Source organism: Gadus chalcogrammus, chromosome 10, assembly GCF_026213295.1.
Source record: "Gadus chalcogrammus isolate NIFS_2021 chromosome 10, NIFS_Gcha_1.0, whole genome shotgun sequence".
NCBI classification, from domain to species: domain Eukaryota; kingdom Metazoa; phylum Chordata; class Actinopteri; order Gadiformes; family Gadidae; genus Gadus; species Gadus chalcogrammus.
In genome coordinates this window covers 7,378,325-7,400,932 of record NC_079421.1, presented here as the reverse complement: position 1 = coordinate 7,400,932, position 22,608 = coordinate 7,378,325, and the positions used below count along the sequence as shown (strand labels likewise).

At 41.9% G+C, this 22,608-nt stretch overlaps 1 protein-coding gene across 5 annotated transcripts in view; it reads left to right on the top strand.

The window, feature by feature from the left end:
* ahnak (AHNAK nucleoprotein) overlaps positions 1-22,460 on the top strand; it is a 38,190-nt gene extending 15,730 nt beyond the window's left edge. For all 5 annotated transcript variants that reach the window (XM_056600622.1, XM_056600623.1, XM_056600621.1 and 2 more), the window contains 3 exons: positions 904-1,060; positions 1,165-1,415; positions 1,522-22,460. In XM_056600622.1, coding sequence (XP_056456597.1) covers positions 904-1,060; positions 1,165-1,415; positions 1,522-21,570 — 20,457 coding nt within the window. In that variant the 3' untranslated portion in view covers positions 21,571-22,460. The remainder of the gene's footprint in view (positions 1-903; positions 1,061-1,164; positions 1,416-1,521) is intronic.
* Positions 22,461-22,608: the final 148 nt, after the last annotated feature.

Genomic DNA, 22,608 nt, shown 5'->3' with positions numbered 1-22,608 from the left:
AGTCTCAGCAGCCCTTTGACATATCATAACCAAACTTGGTAAATAGACCCATAACATCATCATTGGGACGCTCAATGAATTTAGGGACTTTCGACCTCTAGGGGGCGCTGTAATTAATGAAGTTGTGTTTTAACTCCTCTCTCTTCACATGAGTATATTTCATCTTATTTTCAAAGTCTGGTGATACTGTTAGACCTCTTTATAGCTAATATATTATTTCTCATGAAAACATCAGAATTGGGCTGCCATGTTGAAAGTTGTCAAAATCAATAGTACATATCCACAGGCCACAATCAAACTTGACGGCAAAGCCGCTTAACAGTAGGTAAGCCTGTTCTCAGCAACTCCGGGGACACCCAAACAATTTGATGACCTTTGACTTCAGGGGGACGTCAAACAGGAAGTGAGCTCATATCTCTGCAAGGCTTCCATGTATCCAAACCAAACTTGGCTCATAGTCTTATGACCCTATCCTGATGATGCCCAAATAACAGATTTGGTGACATTTGACATCTATGGGGACATTGTTAGCAGCAAGTCTATTCCAGCCCTTAGAAAGCAACTTAAATGTATTTTCATTATGATAACCATTTGCCAATACCTTTCATTGTAAGTGAAATTACTTAGAAGGTCATCATTTAGCCACCTAACCAATTATGTCTGTCCACCAAAATTTGTTTATGGAGTCCTATTCTGCTTGGCCCCCTCATTGCTGCTCGCAGCTTTATTTAATGCAATCATTAAATCCATCAATAGACAATTCTTTCTTTTTTTCTTTCTTTCTTTCTTTCTTTCTTTCTTTCTTTCTTTCTTTCTTTCTTTCTTTCTTTCTTTCTTTCTTTCTTTCTTTCTTTCTTTCTTTCTTTCTTTCTTTCTTTCTTTCTTTTCTGTCTTCTTTTGCAGATGGCTGAGGAGGACGGGACTAGGGAGGTGCTCTTTCCAGACTGGGAGGGTACGGACAAAACTGGGCTCACAATCGAGCAAACGGGTGAAGGAGAAATATTTGTCAAAGAGGTGAAAGATGAGTCACCCGCAGGGCGGTCCGGGAGAGTACATGAAGGTACAGTAATATGCGAAACATGCATAAGATTAATAGTATACAATTTCAAGTATTTTTGTATGCATTGTTCTAACACGTTTCTGTCGTGTCTCTGATTGGTTAAGGTGACCAGATTGTGGGGGCTACCATTTACTTTGACAATATGAGCTCCGAAGCCACGGCTGACATACTGAAGACATTGAACCGCCACAAAGTTGGACTGAAACTACAAAACAGAGGGGACAAGTCCCCTGGGCGCTCCCCCCTGACCACGCCCCTAAGCACGCCCCTGAGCACGCCATGCCGCTCGCCGATGGGAACGCTGACATGGGAAGGGAAGAGCCGCTTTGGAGGTTCCAGTCCGGACATCGTCCTGGTTAGTTTGGTCCTTTTTTATGTTGAATGTTTCTATCGTTTACGCAATTGTCGACAATGAGAGAATTGACCAGACTGACAGGTGTTTCAATGGCTTCTACCAACAGAGTGGGGACGATGAGGACTACAAAAGAATATACTCAAAGAAGATCAAACCTAGGCTGAAATCAGAAGATCTTGCAGAGGGAGTGGACGTACGCACCGAGCGGCATAGCAGCACAAGCAGTGATGGCAGCACCATCACCACCATCACACGCCGCATCACCACCTACACTGTGGATATGCCTGGAGGCATCAGCGAGCAATCTGAACTTTCAAGCCCCGAGGTCAAAGGGCTAAGATATGAATCTGGTGATGGATCATCATATAGTATCATTTCACAGGGGAGTCCATCAGGTAAAGATGGAGCAGAAGAGGGAGCTTTTGAGCTAGGAAATGTATCATTAACCAAGCCACAAGTTAGTTCAACAGAGACACACTGGAGTACTGGAGGGTTGAGAACCACAACAACTTCCAGGGAGATGGAGGGAGATGGAAGCTTAGGAATGAGGCTAAAGGGGCTACAGTTTGGAATGTCAGGAGGTAACGGCCAGGGTGGTATGAGTATGTCAAGGGGGCTTGGTGCCCACGGAGATGGAAGTGGGCACACAGGCATTAAGCATGTTAAAATAGGGGGTTTGGAAGGAGGAGAAATTGTCAGCTCAGATGTTAAAGAAGGATCTATTGGTGTGTCTTTGCCAGGAAAAATAACACGCTTCTCCTCCTCATCAGATGGCAAGGTAGAAGGGGGGGATGTCGACATGAGTTTTGGAAAAGGGAAATCTCATGTCTCTGACATTACAATTGGTCAAAAGAGGACAGTGGGTTCAGGCCAAATTGGCCTTTCAAGTGAGAGATTTGAAGGGGGTTTAGAAGGGGGAGACTTTGTCAGCTCAGATGTAAAAGGAGGATCTATTGGTGTGTCTTTGCCAGGAAAAATTACACGCTTTTCCTCTACATCAGTAAGCAAGGGACAAGTGGGAGATGTGGACATGAGTTTTGGAAAAGGGAAATCTCCTGTCTATGACATTACAATTGGTCAAAAGAGGACAGTGGGTTCGGGCAAAATTGGCCTGTCCAGTGAGAGATCTGATGCAACATCCACAGATATTGACACTGAATTAAGAGAAGTGAGCTTGGCATCAGGATTTAATGTGAAAGGTGCTGCTGAAAAGCTAAATATCAAAGGGAAACATGTCTCAACAGAAATTGTAGATATCGCTCTGAAAGGTACAAATCTTGAACGGAAAATTGATTCTTCAGAGCCAACCTCATTGGGTGACGGAAAGGCCATAACAATAGATAATGGAGGGGTTGAGTCTGAAATTAATCAAAAAACGTCCATAGGATCATTTGGATTCAAGGATGCAAAAGTGCAAGGTCAAAGTGTCAATACGAATCTTCCTGAAGCTAATATTGTGATAAAAAACACTGAAAGCACTCTCAAAGGACGAGACGCTGATATTGTAATGGCAGACCTTAATCTGAAAAGACCAGAGCTCACAGATATGAATGTGTCATTACCAAATATTCACGGTCAGAAGAAACCACTTAAAGTTGACATCAAAGGACCAGAAAAAGAGGTTGGCCTTGATGGTAAATATGAGAAGCCAAAATTCAACATGCCTTCCATCTCAGGTCCTCAGATTTCTGGGCCGAATGTAGATGTAAACTTGAAAGGATCCATGATCAAGGGTGATTTAGATGTGGCAGTTCCAACGATTGACAGAGACATAAAAACAACAAAAGCTGATGTTGAAATTGAAGGATCAGAAAGTGGATTCAAAATGCCAAAGGTCAAAATGCCATCCTTTGGCTACGAAGCACCAGAATTGAAAGGAAGAGATGTAGACATTAATGTTTCAAAGTCGGACATTGACATTCAAGGACCTAACGTTGATATCAAAGCACCAGAAATGTATATTGAAAGCAGAGATGGCAAAATGAAAGGGTCCAAATTCAACATGCCTTCCATCACGGGACACAAACTTTCCACGCCAAATGTGGACTTCAACTTGACAGAACCTACAACCGAGGGCGGTGCAGAAGTGTCGGTCACAAAGACAGATGCAAACATCAAACCACCGAAAGTGAAATTTGAAGAACCAGATGTTGATATCAAAGGGCCAGGAGGCGAATTTCAAATGCCCAAAATTAAAATGCCATCATTTGGCTTCAAAGGTGCAACGATTGAGGGACCGAAAGTTGACATTGACCTTCCAAAGGGAGACATTGACATCAAGGCACCTAAAGTTGATATTGAAGGACCAGGAATCAATGTTGAAGGCTCAGATGCCAACATTAAAGGATCAAAATTCAAAATGCCATCCCTCTCCGGACCTAAAATTTCGATGCCTGATCTAGACTTAAATTTGAAAGGATCAAAGCTCAAGGGGGATGTAGATATGTCAGGTCCAAAGATCAAAACAGACATCAAAACACCAAAAGTGGAAATTGAAGGCACCGACGTTGATATTGATGGCTCTGAAGGTGGATTTAAAATACCGAAAATGAAAATGCCATCATTTGGCTTTAAGGGTCCAAAGATTGAGGGACTGGATGGTGACATTAACCTTCCAAAGGCAGAAATTGAAATCAAGGCTCCCAAAGTGGATATGAAAGGACCAGAATTCGATATTGAAGGCCCAGATGCCAAAATAAAAGGATCCAAATTCAAAATGCCCTCCCTCTCAGGACCTAACATTTCGATGCCTGATCTAGACTTAAATTTGAAAGGATCAAAGCTCAAGGGGGATGTTGATATGTCAGGCCCAAAGATCAAAGGAGACATCAAAACACCGAAAGTGGAAATTGAAGGCCCGGACGTTGATATTGAGGGCTCCGAAGGTGGATTTAAAATACCAAAAATGAAAATGCCATTATTTGGCTTTAAAGGTCCAAAGATTGAGGAACCGGATGTTGATATTGACCTTCCCAAGGCAGAAATTGACATCAAGGCACCAAAGGTTGATATGAAAGGACCAGAAATCGATGTTGCAGGCCCAGAGGGCAAAATTAAAGGGTCCAAATTCAAAATGCCCTCCCTCTCCGGACCTAATATTTCAATGCCTGATCTAGACTTCAATCTGAAAGGACCAAAGCTCAAGGGTGATGTTGATATGTCAGGTCCAACGATCGAAGGAGACATCAAAACACCAAAAGTGGAAATTCAAGGCCCAGACGTTGATATTGAGGGCTCTGAAGGTGGATTTAAAATGCCAAAAATGAAAATGCCATCATTTGGCTTTAAAGGTCCAAAGATTGAGGGACCGGATGTTGACATTGACCTTCCCAAGGCAGAAATTGACATCAAGGCACCAAATGTTGATATCAAAGGACCAGAAATCGATGTTGCAGGCCCAGAGGGCAAAATTAAAGGGTCCAAATTCAAAATGCCCTCCCTCTCCGGACCTAACATTTCAATGCCTGATCTAGATTTCAATCTGAAAGGACCAAAGCTCAAGGGTGATGTTGACATGTCAGGTCCAACGATCGAAGGAGACATCAAAACACCAAAAGTGGAAATTGAAGGCCCAGACGTTGATATTGAGGGCACCGAAGGTGGATTCAAAATGCCAAAAATTAAAATGCCATCATTTGGCTTTAGAGGTCCAACGATTGAGGGACTGGATGTTGACACTGACCTTCCCAAGGCAGAAATTGACATCAAGGCACCCAAAGTTGATATCAAAGGACCAGAAATCGATGTTGCAGGCCCAGAGGGCAAAATTAAAGGGTCCAAATTCAAAATGCCCTCCCTCTCCGGACCCAACATTTCAATGCCTGATCTAGACTTCAATCTGAAAGGACCAAAGCTCAAGGGTGATGTTGACATGTCAGGTCCAACGATCGAAGGAGACATCAAAACACCAAAAGTGGAAATTGAAGGCCCAGACGTTGATATTGAGGGCTCTGAAGGTGGATTTAAAATGCCAAAAATGAAAATGCCATCATTTGGCTTTAAAGGTCCAAAGATTGAGGGACCGGATGTTGATATTGACCTTCCCAAGGCAGAAATTGACATCAAGGCACCAAAGGTTGATATCAAAGGACCAGAAATCGATGTTGCAGGCCCAGAGGGCAAAATTAAAGGGTCCAAATTCAAAATGCCCTCCCTCTCCGGACCTAACATTTCAATGCCTGATCTAGATTTCAATCTGAAAGGACCAAAGCTCAAGGGTGATGTTGATATGTCAGGCCCAAAGATCAAAGGAGACATCAAAACACCAAAAGTGGAAATTGAAGGCCCAGACGTTGATATTGAGGGCACCGAAGGTGGATTCAAAATGCCAAAAATTAAAATGCCATCATTTGGCTTTAGAGGTCCAAAGATTGAGGGACCGGATGTTGACATTGACCTTCCCAAGGCAGAAATTGACATCAAGGCACCCAAAGTTGATATCAAAGGACCAGAAATCGATGTTGAAGGCCCAGATGCCAGAATTAAAGGATCCAAATTCAAAATGCCCTCCCTCTCCGGACCTAATATTTCAATGCCTGATCTAGACTTCAATATGAAAGGAACAAAGCTCAAGGGTGATGTTGATATGTCAGGTCCAAAGATCAAAGGAGAAATCAAAACACCAAAAGTGGAAATTGAAGGCCCAGACGTTGATATTGAGGGCTCTGAAGGTGGATTTAAAATGCCAAAAATGAAAATGCCATCATTTGGCTTTAAAGGTCCAAAGATTGAGGGACCGGATGTTGATATTGACCTTCCCAAGGCAGAAATTGACATCAAGGCACCAAAGGTTGATATCAAAGGACCAGAAATCGATGTTGCAGGCCCAGAGGGCAAAATTAAAGGGTCCAAATTCAAAATGCCCTCCCTCTCCGGACCTAACATTTCAATGCCTGATCTAGATTTCAATCTGAAAGGACCAAAGCTCAAGGGTGATGTTGATATGTCAGGCCCAAAGATCAAAGGAGACATCAAAACACCAAAAGTGGAAATTGAAGGCCCAGACGTTGATATTGAGGGCACCGAAGGTGGATTCAAAATGCCAAAAATTAAAATGCCATCATTTGGCTTTAGAGGTCCAAAGATTGAGGGACCGGATGTTGACATTGACCTTCCCAAGGCAGAAATTGACATCAAGGCACCCAAAGTTGATATCAAAGGACCAGAAATCGATGTTGAAGGCCCAGATGCCAGAATTAAAGGATCCAAATTCAAAATGCCCTCCCTCTCCGGACCTAATATTTCAATGCCTGATCTAGACTTCAATATGAAAGGAACAAAGCTCAAGGGTGATGTTGATATGTCAGGTCCAAAGATCAAAGGAGAAATCAAAACACCAAAAGTGGAAATTGAAGGCCCAGACGTTGATATTGAGGGCTCTGAAGGTGGATTTAAAATGCCAAAAATGAAAATGCCATCATTTGGCTTTAAAGGCCCAAAGATTGAGGGACCGGATGTTGATATTGACCTTCCCAAGGCAGAAATTGACATCAAGGCACCAAAGGTTGATATCAAAGGACCAGAAATCGATGTTGCAGGCCCAGAGGGCAAAATTAAAGGGTCCAAATTCAAAATGCCCTCCCTCTCCGGACCTAATATTTCAATGCCTGATCTAGACTTCAATCTGAAAGGAACAAAGCTCAAGGGTGATGTTGATATGTCAGGTCCAAAGATCAAAGGAGACATTGAAACACCAAAAGTGGAAATCGAAGGACCAGACGTTGATATTGAGGGCTCCGAAGGTGGGTTTAAAATGCCCAAAATTAAAATGCCATCATTTGGCTTTAAAGGTCCAAAGATTGGGGGACCGGATGTTGACATTGAGCTTCCCAAGGCAGAAATTGACATCAAGGCACCCAAAGTTGATATCAAAGGACCAGAAATCGATGTTGCAGGCCCAGAGGGCAAAATTAAAGGGTCCAAATTCAAAATGCCCTCCCTCTCCGGACCCAACATTTCAATGCCTGATCTAGACTTCAATCTGAAAGGACCAAAGCTCAAGGGTGATGTTGACATGTCAGGTCCAACGATCGAAGGAGACATCAAAACACCAAAAGTGGAAATTGAAGGCCCAGACGTTGATATTGAGGGCTCTGAAGGTGGATTTAAAATGCCAAAAATGAAAATGCCATCATTTGGCTTTAAAGGTCCAAAGATTGAGGGACCGGATGTTGATATTGACCTTCCCAAGGCAGAAATTGACATCAAGGCACCAAAGGTTGATATCAAAGGACCAGAAATCGATGTTGCAGGCCCAGAGGGCAAAATTAAAGGGTCCAAATTCAAAATGCCCTCCCTCTCCGGACCTAATATTTCAATGCCTGATCTAGACTTCAATCTGAAAGGAACAAAGCTCAAGGGTGATGTTGATATGTCAGGTCCAAAGATCAAAGGAGACATTGAAACACCTAAAGTGAAAATCGAAGGACCAGACGTTGATATTGAGGGCTCCGAAGGTGGGTTTAAAATGCCCAAAATTAAAATGCCATCATTTGGCTTTAAAGGTCCAAAGATTGGGGGACCGGATGTTGACATTGAGCTTCCCAAGGCAGAAATTGACATCAAGACACCCAAAGTTGATATCAAAGGACCAGAAATCGATGTTGCAGGCCCAGAGGGCAAAATTAAAGGGTCCAAATTCAAAATGCCCTCCCTCTCCGGACCCAACATTTCAATGCCTGATCTAGACTTCAATCTGAAAGGACCAAAGCTCAAGGGTGATGTTGACATGTCAGGTCCAACGATCGAAGGAGACATCAAAACACCAAAAGTGGAAATTGAAGGCCCAGACGTTGATATTGAGGGCTCTGAAGGTGGATTTAAAATGCCAAAAATGAAAATGCCATCATTTGGCTTTAAAGGTCCAAAGATTGAGGGACCGGATGTTGATATTGACCTTCCCAAGGCAGAAATTGACATCAAGGCACCAAAGGTTGATATCAAAGGACCAGAAATCGATGTTGCAGGCCCAGAGGGCAAAATTAAAGGTTCCAAATTCAAAATGCCCTCCCTCTCCGGACCTAATATTTCAATGCCTGATCTAGACTTCAATCTGAAAGGAACAAAGCTCAAGGGTGATGTTGATATGTCAGGTCCAAAGATCAAAGGAGACATTGAAACACCTAAAGTGGAAATCGAAGGACCAGACGTTGATATTGAGGGCTCCGAAGGTGGGTTTAAAATGCCCAAAATTAAAATGCCATCATTTGGCTTTAAAGGTCCAAAGATTGGGGGACCGGATGTTGACATTGAGCTTCCCAAGGCAGAAATTGACATCAAGACACCCAAAGTTGATATCAAAGGACCAGAAATCGATGTTGCAGGCCCAGAGGGCAAAATTAAAGGGTCCAAATTCAAAATGCCCTCCCTCTCCGGACCCAACATTTCAATGCCTGATCTAGACTTCAATCTGAAAGGACCAAAGCTCAAGGGTGATGTTGACATGTCAGGTCCAACGATCGAAGGAGACATCAAAACACCAAAAGTGGAAATTGAAGGCCCAGACGTTGATATTGAGGGCTCTGAAGGTGGATTTAAAATGCCAAAAATGAAAATGCCATCATTTGGCTTTAAAGGTCCAAAGATTGAGGGACCGGATGTTGATATTGACCTTCCCAAGGCAGAAATTGACATCAAGGCACCAAAGGTTGATATCAAAGGACCAGAAATCGATGTTGCAGGCCCAGAGGGCAAAATTAAAGGTTCCAAATTCAAAATGCCCTCCCTCTCCGGACCTAACATTTCAATGCCTGATCTAGACTTCAATCTGAAAGGACAAAAGCTCAAGGGTGATGTTGATATGTCAGGACCGAAGATCAAAGGAGACATCAAAACACCAAAAGTGGAAATTGAAGGCCCAGACGTTGATATTGAGGGCACCGAAGGTGGATTCAAAATGCCCAAAATTAAAATGCCATCATTTGGCTTTAAAGGTCCAAAGATTGAGGGACCGGATGTTGACATTGACCTTCCCAAGGCAGAAATTGACATCAAGGCACCCAAAGTTGATATCAAAGGACCAGAAATCGATGTTGCAGGCCCAGAGGGCAAAATTAAAGGGTCCAAATTCAAAATGCCCTCCCTCTCCGGACCTAATATTTCAATGCCTGATCTAGACTTCAATCTGAAAGGAACAAAGCTCAAGGGTGATGTTGATATGTCAGGTCCAAAGATCAAAGGAGAAATCAAAACACCAAAAGTGGAAATTGAAGGCCCAGACGTTGATATTGAGGGCTCTGAAGGTGGATTTAAAATGCCAAAAATGAAAATGCCATCATTTGGCTTTAAAGGCCCAAAGATTGAGGGACCGGATGTTGATATTGACCTTCCCAAGACAGAAATTGACATCAAGGCACCAAAGGTTGATATCAAAGGACCAGAAATCGATGTTGCAGGCCCAGAGGGCAAAATTAAAGGGTCCAAATTCAAAATGCCCTCCCTCTCCGGACCTAATATTTCAATGCCTGATCTAGACTTCAATCTGAAAGGAACAAAGCTCAAGGGTGATGTTGATATGTCAGGTCCAAAGATCAAAGGAGACATCAAAACACCAAAAGTGGAAATTGAAGGACCAGACGTTGATATTGAGGGCTCCGAAGGTGGGTTTAAAATGCCCAAAATTAAAATGCCATCATTTGGCTTTAAAGGTCCAAAGATTGAGGGACCGGATGTTGACATTGACCTTCCCAAGGCAGAAATTGACATCAAGGCACCCAAAGTTGATATCAAAGGACCAGAAATCGATGTTGCAGGCCCAGATGCCAGAATTAAAGGATCCAAATTCAAAATGCCCTCTCTCTCCGGACCTAACATTTCTATGCCTGATCTAGACTTCAATTTGAAAGGACCAAAGCTCAAGGGTGATGTAGATATGTCAGTTCCAAAGATCAAAGGTGACATCAAAACACCAAAAGTTGAAATTGAAGGCCCAGAAGTTGATATTGAGGGGCCTGAAGGTGGATTCAAAATGCCCAAAATAAAAATGCCATCATTTGGCATTAAAGGTTCGAAGTTTGAGGGTCCGGATGTTAACATTGATCTTCCCCACGTGGACATTGATATCGAAGAACCTGAAATTGATATCAAAGGACAAGAAATTGACGTTGAAGGCCCTGGGGGCAAGATAAAAGGACCCAAATTCAAAATGCCCTCCATCTCGGGACCTAATATTTCGATGCCTGATGTAGACTTCAATTTGAAAGGACCAAAGCTCAAGGGGGATGTAGATATGTCAGGTCCAAAGACTGAAGGAAACCTGAAATCACCAAGAGTGGACATTGATTCACCAGACATTGATATTAAAGGTGCAGGAGGCGGATTTAAAATGCCACACATGAAAATGCCATCATTTGGCTTCAAAAGTCCAAAGTTTGAGGGGCCGGATGTTGACATTGACCTTCCCAAAGCAGACTTTGACATAAAGGCACCGAAAGTTGACATCAAAGGACCAGAAATCGATGTTGAAGGCCCAGATGCCAAAATTAAAGGATCCAAATTCAAAATGCCCTCTCTCTCCGGACCTAACATTTCAATGCCTGATCTAGATTTCAATTTGAAAGGACCTAAGCTAAAAGGCGATGTAGATATGACAGGTCCAAAAGTCAAAGGAGACATGAAAACACCAAAAGTGGAAATTGAAAGCCCAGAAGTTGATTTTGATGGTCCTGAAGGGGGATTTAAAATGCCCAAAATTAAAATGCCATCCTTTGGATTCAAAGGTCCAAAGATTGAAGGACCGGAAGTTGACATTGACCTTCCCAAGGCAGACATTGACATTAAGGCGCCCAAAGTTGATATCGAAGGACCAGAAATCGATGTTGAAGGCCCAGATGCCAAAATCAAAGGATCTAAATTCAAAATGCCCTCTCTCTCTGGACCTAACATTTCGATGCCTGACCTAGACTTCAATTTGAAAGGACCTAAGTTCAAGGGTGATGTCGATATGTCGAGTCCAAAGATCGAAGGAGAAATCAATATTCCCAAAGGAAAGATTAAAGGAGCTAGCATCAACATAGGATCTCCAGGGGTAGACCTTAAAGGGCCAAAGCTGAAGTCTCCGAAATTATCTGGACCTAAAGTATCGTTGCCTGATGTTGACTTTGGTATGAAAGGGTCAAAGTTGAAGGGCGGTATTGAGGGAGCCATGACATTGCCAAATCCTGTAATTGAGGGTCCTGATATGTCAATTGATAGTCCTGATGTATCTAAAAAGCACAAATTTAAAATGCCTAAATTTGGATTCAAGGGAACAAAAGTCAAAGCTCCTGAATTAGATGTTAAATTAGCGCATGGAGATGTAAAAATCAAGGGCTCAAAAGGAAGTTTAGAGGGTCCTGAAGTAAACATGGATGCAACTAGTCCTAAAGTAAAAGGATCCAAATTCAAGATGCCAACAATATCAGGCCCAAGAATAACACTTCCTGATGTGGATATGAACATTAAAGGACCTAAGACAAAGGCTGACTTTGATGCATCCCTTCCAGATGTTGAATCGGACATCAAGTCACCACATTTTGACTCAGGCTCTGTGGATGTGGATGTTAAGACTCCAGATTCTGGCTTTAAACTTCCAAAGTTTAAAATGCCAAAATTTGGCTTCAAAGGAACCAAGATGGATGGACCAGATTTGGACATTGACCTTCCAAAGGCAGACATTGACATCAAAGTACCCAAAGTTGACATCAAAGGACCAGAAATCGAGGTTGAAGGCCCAGATGCCAAAATAAGAGGACCAAAGTTCAAAATGCCCTCTATCTCCGGACCTAACATCTCGATGCCTGATGTAGACTTCAATTTGAAAGGACCGAAGCTAAAGGGTGATGTCGTTTTGTCAGGTCCAAAGATTGAAGCGGACTTCCAAACACCAAAAGTTGACATTGAAGGTCTTGATGTTGATATTGAAGGGCCTGAAGGTGGATTTAAAATGCCAAAGATCAAAATGCCATCATTTGGCATCAAGAGTCCAAAGCTCGAGGGTCCAGACGTGAACTTTGATATTCCCAAAGCAGACATTGACATTGAAGCACCAAATGTGGATATCGAAGGACCGGAAATCGACTTTGAAGGCCCAGATGGCCAAATTAAAGGGAGTAAATTCAAAATGCCCTCTCTCTCAGGACCCAAAATATCAATGCCTGATATAGACTTCAATTTGAAAGGACCGAAGTTCAGAGGTGATGTGGACATGTCGGTTCCAAAGGCTGAAGCAGACATCAAAACACCAAAAGTAGAAATTGAAGGCCCAGACGTCACTATTGAGGGCCCCGAAGGCGGATTTAAAATGCCCAAAATTAAAATGCCGTCATTTGGCTTCAAAGGTCCGAAGTTTGAGGGACCGGATGTTGGCATTGATCTTCCCAAAGCAGACATTGACCTAAAAGCACCTGAAGTTGATATCAAAGGACCAGAAATCGACTTTGAAGGCCTGGATGGCAGTATTAAAGGGAGTAAATTCAAAATGCCCTCTCTCTCAGGACCAAAAATGACAATGCCTGATATAGACTTCAATTTGAGAGGACCCAAGTTTAAGGGTGATGTGGACATGTCAGTTCCAAAGATTGAAGGAGACATCAAAACACCAAAAGTGGAAATTGAAGGGCCAGACACCGATATTGAGGGCCCCGAAGGCGGATTTAAAATGCCCAAAATTAAAATGCCGTCATTTGGCTTCAAAGGTCCGAAGTTTGAGGGACCGGATGTTGCCATTGATCTTCCCAAAGCAGACATTGACATTAAAGCGCCTGAAATTGACATCAAAGGACCAGAAATTGACGTTGAGGGCCCTGGTGGCAAAATAAAAGGACCCAAATTCAAAATGCCTTCAATGTCAGGACCTCATATATCGATGCCTGATGTTGACTTCAATTTGAGGGGACCAAAGCTCAAGGGTGATGTAGATGTTTCAGGTCCAAAGATTGAAGGAAACCTGAAATCGCCAAAAGTGGAAATTGAAGCACCAGATATTGATATCAAAGGGGCAGGAAGCGGATTTAAAATGCCACACATGAAAATGCCCTCCTTTGGCTTCAAAAGTCCAAAGTTTGACGGACCGGATGTTGACATTGATCTTCCCAACACAGACTTTGATATCAAAGCACCTGAAGTTGATATGAAAGGACCAGAAATTGACGTTGAAGGCCCTGGTGGCAAAATAAAAGGACCCAAATTCAAGATGCCCTCCATCTCAGGACCAAAACTTTCAATGCCTGATATTGACTTCAATTTGAGAGGGCCCAAGTTTAAGGGTGATGTTGACATGTCAGTTCCAAAGATTGAAGGAGACATCAAAACACCAGGAGTTGAAATTGACGGCCCAGACGTTGATATTGAGGGCCCTGAAGGCGGATTTAAAATGCCCAAAATTAAAATGCCGTCATTTGGCTTCAAAGGACCAAAGTTTGAGGGACCGGATGCTGACATTGATCTTCCCAGTGCGGACATTGATATCAAAGCACCTGAAGTTGATATCAAAGGACCAGAAATTAACGTTGAAGGCCCTGGGGGCAAAATAAGAGGACCCAAATTCAAAATGCCCTCAATCTCGGGACCTAATATTTCAATGCCTGATGTAGACTTCAATTTGAAAGGACCAAAGCTCAAGGGGGATGTGGATATGTCAGGTCCAAAGATTGAAGGAAACCTGAAATCACCAAAAGTTGAAATTGAGGCGCCAGATATCGATATTAAAGGTGCAGGTGGTGGATTTAAAATGCCACATATGAAAATGCCATCATTTGGCTTCAAAGGTCCGAAGTTTGAGGGACCGGATGTTGACATTGAACTTCCCAATGCGGACATCGACATCAAAGCACCTGAAGTTGCTATCAAAGTACCAGAAATTGATGTTGAAGGCCCAGATGCCAAAATTAAAGGATCCAATTTCAAATTGCCCTCTCTCTCCGGGCCTAACGTTTCGATGCCTGATCTAGACTTCAATTTGAAAGGGCCTAAGCTCAAGGGTGATGTAGATATGGCTGGTCGAAAGTTCAAAGGAGACCTCAAAATACCAAAAGGGGAAATCGAAGGCCCAGATATCGAGGTTAAAGGTGCAGGAAGCGGATTTAAAATGCCACACATGAAAATGCCATCATTTGGCTTCAAAAGTTCAAAGTTTGAGGGACCAGATGTTGACATTGATCTTCCCAAGGCCGGCATTGACATCAATGCACCTGAAGTGGACATTAAAGGACCAGAAATGGACGTTGAAGGCCCCGATGCCAAAATAAAAGGACCCAAATTCAAAATGCCCTCAATCACAGGACCAAAACTTTCAATGCCAGATGTAGATTTCAATTTGAGAGGACCCAAGTTTAAGGGTGATGTGGATATGTCAGTTCCAAATATTGAAGGGAACATCAAAGCACCAAAATTGGAAATTGAAGGCCCAGATGTTGATATTGACGGGCCTGAAGGTGGATTCAAAATGCCAAAGATCAAAATGCCATCATTTGGCATCAAAAGTCAAAAGATTGAGGGACCAGAGGTAGACTTTGATCTTCCAAAAACAGATGTTGACATTCAGACTCCTAATCTTGATATCAAAGGACCAGAAATTGACTTTGAAGGCCCAGATGGCAAGATTAAAGGGCCGAAATTCAAAATGCCCTCCATCTCAGGGCCAAAACTTTCAATGCCTGATATAGACTTAAATTTGAAAGGACCAAAGCTTAAGGGTGAGATAGACATGTCAGTGCCAAAGATTGAGGGAGACATCAAAGCGCCAAAAGTAGAAATGGAAGGCCCAGATATTGATGTTAAAAGTGCGGGAGGTGGATTTAAAATGCCACACATGAAAATGCCATCATTTGGCTTCAAAAGTCCAAAGTTTGATGGACCTGATGTTGACATTGATCTTCCCAAGGCAGACATTGACATCAAAGCACCTGAAGTTGATATCAAAGGACCAGGAATTGATGTTGAAGGCCCTGGTGGCAAAATAAAAGGACCCAAATTCAAAATGCCCTCCCTTTCAGGACCTCATATTTCAATGCCTGATGTTGACTTCAATTTGAAAGGACCAAAGCTCAAGGGAGATGTCGATATTTCAGTTCCAAAGATTGAAACGGACATAAAAACACCAAAAGGGGAAATTGAAGGACTTGATACTGATATTAAAGGTGCAGGAGGTGGATTTAAAATGCCACACATGAAAATGCCATCATTTGGCTTTAAAAGTCCAAAGTTTGAGGGACCGGATATTGATATTGATCTTCCCAAGGCAGACATTGACCTCAAGGCACCCAAAGTTGATATCAAAGGACCTGAAATCGATGTTGAAGGCCCAGATGCTAAAATTAAAGGATCAAAATTCAAAATGCCCTCTCTTTCCGGACCTAACATATCTATGCCTGATCTAGACTTCAATTTGAAAGGATCTAATCTCAAGGGTGATGTAGATGTGTCCGGTCCAAAGATCAAAGGAGACATCAAAACACCAAAATTGGACATTGAAGGCCCAGACATTGATGTTAAAGGTGCAGGAGGCGGATTTAAAATGCCACACATGAAAATGCCATCATTTGGCTTCAAAAGTCCAAAGTTTGAGGGACCGGATATTGATATTGATCTTCCCAAGGCAGACATTGACCTCAAGGCACCGAAAGTTGATATCAAAGGACCAGAAATCGATGTTGAAGGCCCAGATGCTAAAATTAAAGGATCAAAATTCAAAATGCCCTCTCTTTCCGGACCTAACATATCTATGCCTGATCTCGACTTCAATTTGAAAGGACCTAATCTCAAGGGTGATGTAGATGTGTCTGGTCCAAAGATCAAAGGAGACATCAAAACACCAAAATCGGACATTGAAGTCCCAGACATTGATGTTAAAGGTGCAGGAGGCGGATTTAAAATGCCACACATGAAAATGCCATCATTTGGCTTCAAAAGCCCAAAGTTTGAGGGACCGGATGTTGACATTGACCTTCCCAAGGCAGACTTGGACATCAAGGCACCCAAAGTTGATATCAATGGACCTGAAATTTATGTTGAAGGCCCAGATGCCAAAATTAAAGGATCCAAGTTCAAAATGCCCTCTCTCTCCGGACCAAAAATTTCGATGCCTGATGTAGATTTCAATTTGAGAGGACCCAAGTCTAAGGGTGATGTGGATATGTCAGTTCCAAAGATTGAAGGGAACATCAAAGCACCAAAACTGGAAATGGAAGGCCCCGATGTTGATATTGAAGGGCCTGAAGGTGGATTTAAAATGCCAAAGATTAAAATGCCATCATTTGGTTTCAAAGGTCCAAAAATTGAGGGACCGGAAGCTGACTTTGAACTTCCCAAGGCAGACATTGACATCAAGGCACCCAAAGTTGATGTGAAAGGACCAGATATTGACATTGAAGGCCCTGGGGGCAAAATAAAAGGACCTAAATTCAAAATGCCCTCCATCTCAGGACCTCATATTTCGATGCCTGATGTTGACTTCAATTTGAAAGGACCAAAGCTCAAGGGGGATGTAGATATATCAGGTCCAATGATTGAAGGAGACCTTAAATCACCAAAGGTGGAAATCGATTGCCCAGATATTGATGTTAAAGGTGCAGGAGGTGGATTTAAAATGCCACATATGAAAATGCCATCATTTGGCTTCAAAGGTCCAAAGTTTGAGGGACCGGATCTTGACATCAATCTTCCCAAGGCAGACATTGACATAGAGGCACCAAAAATTGATATCAAAGGACCAGAAATCGATGTTGAAGGCCCAGATGCCAACATTAAAGGATCAAAATTCAAAATGCCCTCTCTCTCTGGACCTAAAATTTCGATGCCTGATCTAGACTTCAATTTGAAAGGACCTAAGCTAAAGGGTGATGTAGATATGTCCTGTCCAAAGCTCACTGGAGACATCAAAACACCAAAAGTGGAAATTGAAGGCCCAGATATTGACATTAAAGGTGCAGGAAGTGGATTTAAAATGCCACACATGAAAATGCCATCATTTGGCTTTAAAGGTCCAAAAATAGATGGACCAGATGTTGACATTGAACTTCCCAAGGCAGAAATTGACATGAAGGCACCCAAAGTTGATAGCAAAGGACCAGAAATCGATGTTGAAGGCACAGATGCCAAGATTAAAGGATCCAAATTCAAAATGCCCTCTCTCTCAGGACCTAACATTTCGATGCCTGATCTAGACTTCAACTTGAAAGGATCAATGCTCAAGGGGGATGTAGATATGTCAGGTCCAAAGATCAAAGGAGACATCAAAACACCAAAAGTTGAAATTGACAACCCAGACGTTGATATTGAGGAATACGAAGGTGGATTTAAAATGCCAAAAATGAAAATGCCATCTTTTGGTTTTAAAGGTCCAAAAATTGAGGGAGCAGATGTTGACTTTGATTTTCCCAAGGCAGACATTGACATGAAAGCACCTGAAGTTGATATCAAAGGACCAGAAATCGATTTTGAAGGCCCTAGTGGCAAAATAAAAGGACCCAAATTCAAAATGCCTTCCATCTCAGGACCTCATATTTCGATGCCAGATGTTGACTTCAATTTGAAAGGACCAAAGCTCAAGGGGGATGTAGATATATCAGGTCCAAAGATTGAAACAGACCTTAAAATGCCCAAAGTGGATATCGATTCCCCAGATATTGATATTAAAGGGGCCGGAAGCGGATTTAAAATGCCACATATGAAAATGCCATCATTTGCCTTCAAAAGTCCAAAGTTTGAGGGACCAGATGTTGACATTGATCTTCCCAAGGCAGACATTGACATCAATGCACCTGAAGTGGACATCAAAGGACCAGAAATTGACATTGAAGGCCCTGGTGGCAAAGTAAAAGGAACCAAATTCAAAATGCCCTCCCTCTCAGGACCTCATATTTCGATGCCTGATGTAGACTTCAATTTGAAAGGACCAAAGCTCAAGGGAGATGTAGATATGTCAGTTCCGAAGATTGAAGGAGAACTGAAATCGCCAAAACTGGATATTGATGCACCAGAGATTGATATTAAAGGTGCAGGAGGTGGATTTAAAATGCCCAAATTCAAAATGCCATCATTTGGAATGAAAAGTCCAAAAGTGGAAGTTCCAGAAGTTGATGTCAATCTGCCAAAAGTGAACATCGATATGGGATCACCGAAAATTGATGTAAAAGGTCCAGATTTTGATGTGGACCTTCCAGAGGGTAACATCAAAAGTCCAAAATTCAAAATGCCATCCATCACTGGGCCTAAAATGTCCATGCCTGATGTAGACCTTCAGCTGAAAGGATCTAAACTGAAGGGTGATGCAAATGTGTCCTTACCAAATGTTGAAGGAGACATCAAAATCCCAAAAGTGGAAATTGAAGGTCCACATGTTGACAGTGTAGGGCCTGATGCTGGATTTAAAATGCCAAAGTTCAAAATGCCGTCATTTGGCTTCAAAGGTTCAAAGATTGAGGGGCCAGATGTAGACTTTGATCTTCCAAAAGCAGACATTGACATTGAAGCACCTAATGTTGATATCAAAGTACCTGAAATGGATGTTGAGGGCCCTGATGGCAAAATTAAAGGACCGAAGTTCAAAATGCCTTCCATCTCCGGACCAAAGCTTTCCATGCCTGATTTAGGCATCAATCTGAAAGGACCAAGTATAAAGGGTGATTTAGATGTGTCAATTCCAACGATTCAAGGGGACATCAAAGCACCAAAAGTGGAAATTGAAAGTCCAGATGTTGATATTGAAGGTCCCGAAGGTGGATTTAAAATGCCAAAGATTAAAATGCCATCTTTTGGCTTCAAAGGTCCAAAGATTGAGGGGTCTGGTGTAGACTTTGGTCTTCCCACAGCAGATATTGACATTCAAGCACCAAATGTTGATATCGAAGGCCCAGAAATCGATGTTGAGGGCCCTGATGGTAAAATTAGAGGGCCGAAGTTCAAAATGCCCTCCATTTCCGGACCAAAGCTTTCCATGCCCAATATGGACTTCAATCTGAAAGGACCTAGTATGAAGGGTGATGTAGATGTTTCAATTCCAACGATTCAAGGTGACATCAAAGCACCAAAAGTGGAAATTGAAGGTCCAGATGTCAATATTGAACGTTCTGAAGGCGGATTTAAAATGCCAACAATTAAAATGCCATCATTTGACATCAAAGGTCCAAAGATTGGGTCTCCAGGTGTTGATTTTGATCTTCCCAAAACAGACATTCATATTGAAGCACCTAATGTTGATATTAAAGGACCCGAAATTGACATTTGCGGCCCTGATGGCAAAATTAAAGGGCCGAAGTTAAAAATGCCCTCTATCTCAGGACCTCACGTGTCGATGCCCGATATAGACTTCAACTTGAAAGGACCGAACCTTAAAGGTGATGTTGATGTATCAGTTCCAAAGTTTGACCAGGACTTGAAGACACCAAAAGTCCAAATGGAAGGTCCAGATCTTGATATTAAAGGTACAGGAGGCGGATTTAAAATGCCACATATGAAAATGCCCTCATTTGGCTCCAAAGGTACAAAGTTTGAGGGACAAGCAGTCGACATTGATCTTCCTCAGGGAGACATTGACATAAAAGCAACTGCAGTGGATATCAAAGGACCAAAAATGGAAATTGAAGGTCATGGTGGCAAAACAAAAGGGTCAAAATTCAACATGCCCTCCATCTCAGGCCCCAACATTTCAATGTCTGATTTCAGTTTGAAAGGACCCACGCTAAAGGGAGATACTGATGTTTCCGTAAAAGGTGGTCAATTTGAAGTTGAAGGTACGGACTTTGCTATCACAGGGCCCAAAGTAAAATCTCCAGAATTCAATACCAACCCAATTGAAACCGAAATTGATATCAACCTGAAACGTCCAAAGGTGAAGGGAGAATTGGGTCCCTTTGGAAATGGTGAGGGTTCTGATCTCAACATCAGAACACCTACAATTAATGTTAAGGGTGCATCTTTGGAGGCTGCAAAAACAAGTGTGACATTTCCCAGGTTCAAAGGTCCCAAATTTGGAATAAAGGCCACAGAAGCCCAAGGACCTGAAGCAAAACTTAAGACCCCAAAATTAAATATGGGTGGCAAAAGTCCAAAGGCAGATATGAGCCTTCCAAGTGCTGGAGCACATACCAATGCCCCTGATATAGACCTAAATGTTAAGGGAAAGAAAGGAAAATTTAAACTTCCTAAAATGAAGGCCAAGGCAAAACCATCTGAAACTGACATGGACACTCCAATGGTAGAGCTGGACGTAGACACACCTGGCCTTAATGTCAAAGGAGAGAAGGCCAAGAAGCATCTATTTGGTAAACTGCATTTCCCTGATGTTGAATTTGACATTAAATCGCCCAAAGTGAAAGGGGATATCTCTTCGTCAAGTGGTTTGAGATCCTCAGACATAGATTTGCCATCTGGCAGCCTAGATGCTAAACCAAAAGATACAAATATTACGAACACCACAGAGGGGAAAACATCCAGCGGCCTTCCGTACCCAGAAGGTACAGTAACATTTCCCAAAATCAAAGCTCCAAAGTTTGGCATTGCTCTGCCCCATGTAGAAGGTCGCACGGAAGTTGGAGTAGATATGGATTCAGGAACAGCAGTTGGTGGAGACATTAAAATACAGTCTCCCTCTGTTAGTTTTCATGGTGGTGCACAGAATATTGAAGTCCCAAGTCCAGAACTTAGTCAAGGAAAAGTGAAGGGTAAGATGCCAAAATTATTTGGCAAATCCAAAGAGAAGGGTGGCAGTGGAATTGATTTAAATGTGGGGCCGGATTTTGATATAAGTGAGAGTGGAAAGTTAGAGGTAGGTGGTGGCTCAGGGCTTCATCTGTCAGGTAAAGGAAAATCTGCCTCACTGGATCTATTAAAGCAATCAAAGCACCAGCCTTCTTTGAGTGATGAGACTGGGCTTGCTCTCAGTTCACCATCAGCTCACTTAGAATCGGAGGGTGGTGACATTTCTTTAGATCTAGGGGGAGCCAAAGTCAAAGGAAAGAAAGGAAAGTTAAAGTTTGGTACCTTTGGGGGTTTTGGTGCAAAGTCAAAGGGATCATATGAGGTGTCCCTTGGAGAAGATAGTGAAGCAAGAGTTGAGGGGAGTGGGGGTGTTTCTCTCCCATCCAAAAAATCGAGATTGTCGTCATCCTCAAGTAGTGATAGTGGTTCTAGAGGTTTCCGCTTTCCAAAACTTGAGCTATCTGTGTCACCGAAGAAATGAATTATAAGATGAAATAAACACTCATGCACAATCTAATTCATTATTTTCAGAGTGTTCAGAATTTAAATATATACTTTGGTTAATCCACAGACAATTTCCAAATTGTATTCACCACACGTGAGATTGTTTAAAGTCCCATTCAATTGTAAATAAGATGGAATTGTATTGTAAAATTGTATGACTTCTTTTGTACATAGTCAAATTTATTGATCATCTACCATTGTACCAAATTATCACCAATAGTTAATTTCCATTTGCTTTGATAAATTGTTGTTAAAGAAAGTATGTTATATTTGTATCTATCTGTCTGCATGAAAAATAGATATAGTAAGAATAGCAATATCTATTGAAATTATGTTTAATCATCCTGACAAAAAGACAAAATATAAATTCACTTGTTTCTGTGTATAAAAAATCGCCCTTTGCTTTGGAATTTTGAAACAATGTAAGCAACGCAGAAATCTATTAACTCAATTTAGAGCTGGAACTTCATAAACATTTCTTTAGAGTGTTATAATGACCTTCATTGCGATACATTTTTTGGAAACCATCTATTCTAACTGCTGTTAATAATTGTCACTTGTTTTTTCTGGGGAATCCCAATATATTGTGTTGTATTTAGCAAAGCTTTGCATTAGCTTCCTTTAATGTGGATTAAAAAAAAATTCAGCCATTATTTTCTCAGTTCTATCCTCCCACTATCCTTATTTTACAGTGTACACAATCCTGTTGGCTCAACCAAAGATGCCATCAATATCTGTGATTGTGTTGGAAAAGTAACATGGTATCTGTTATTTGTTTAAGATTATTTCTATCCTCTGGGTCTTGCTGTGTTCTTTGTTGCTTTGTGCATTGTGCAAAATAAATCAAATAAACAGTTGAGTATCTGATTATGTGTTCTTTACTGTTTATTCCCCAATATTTCCCTTACCTTACTTAAATAGTTCCACATTGAATGACGAACAAAAAATGCATCTTACATCATATTACCGTATGTTAATATTGTGTTAATATGAATTATTGTTGTGTTAATATGAA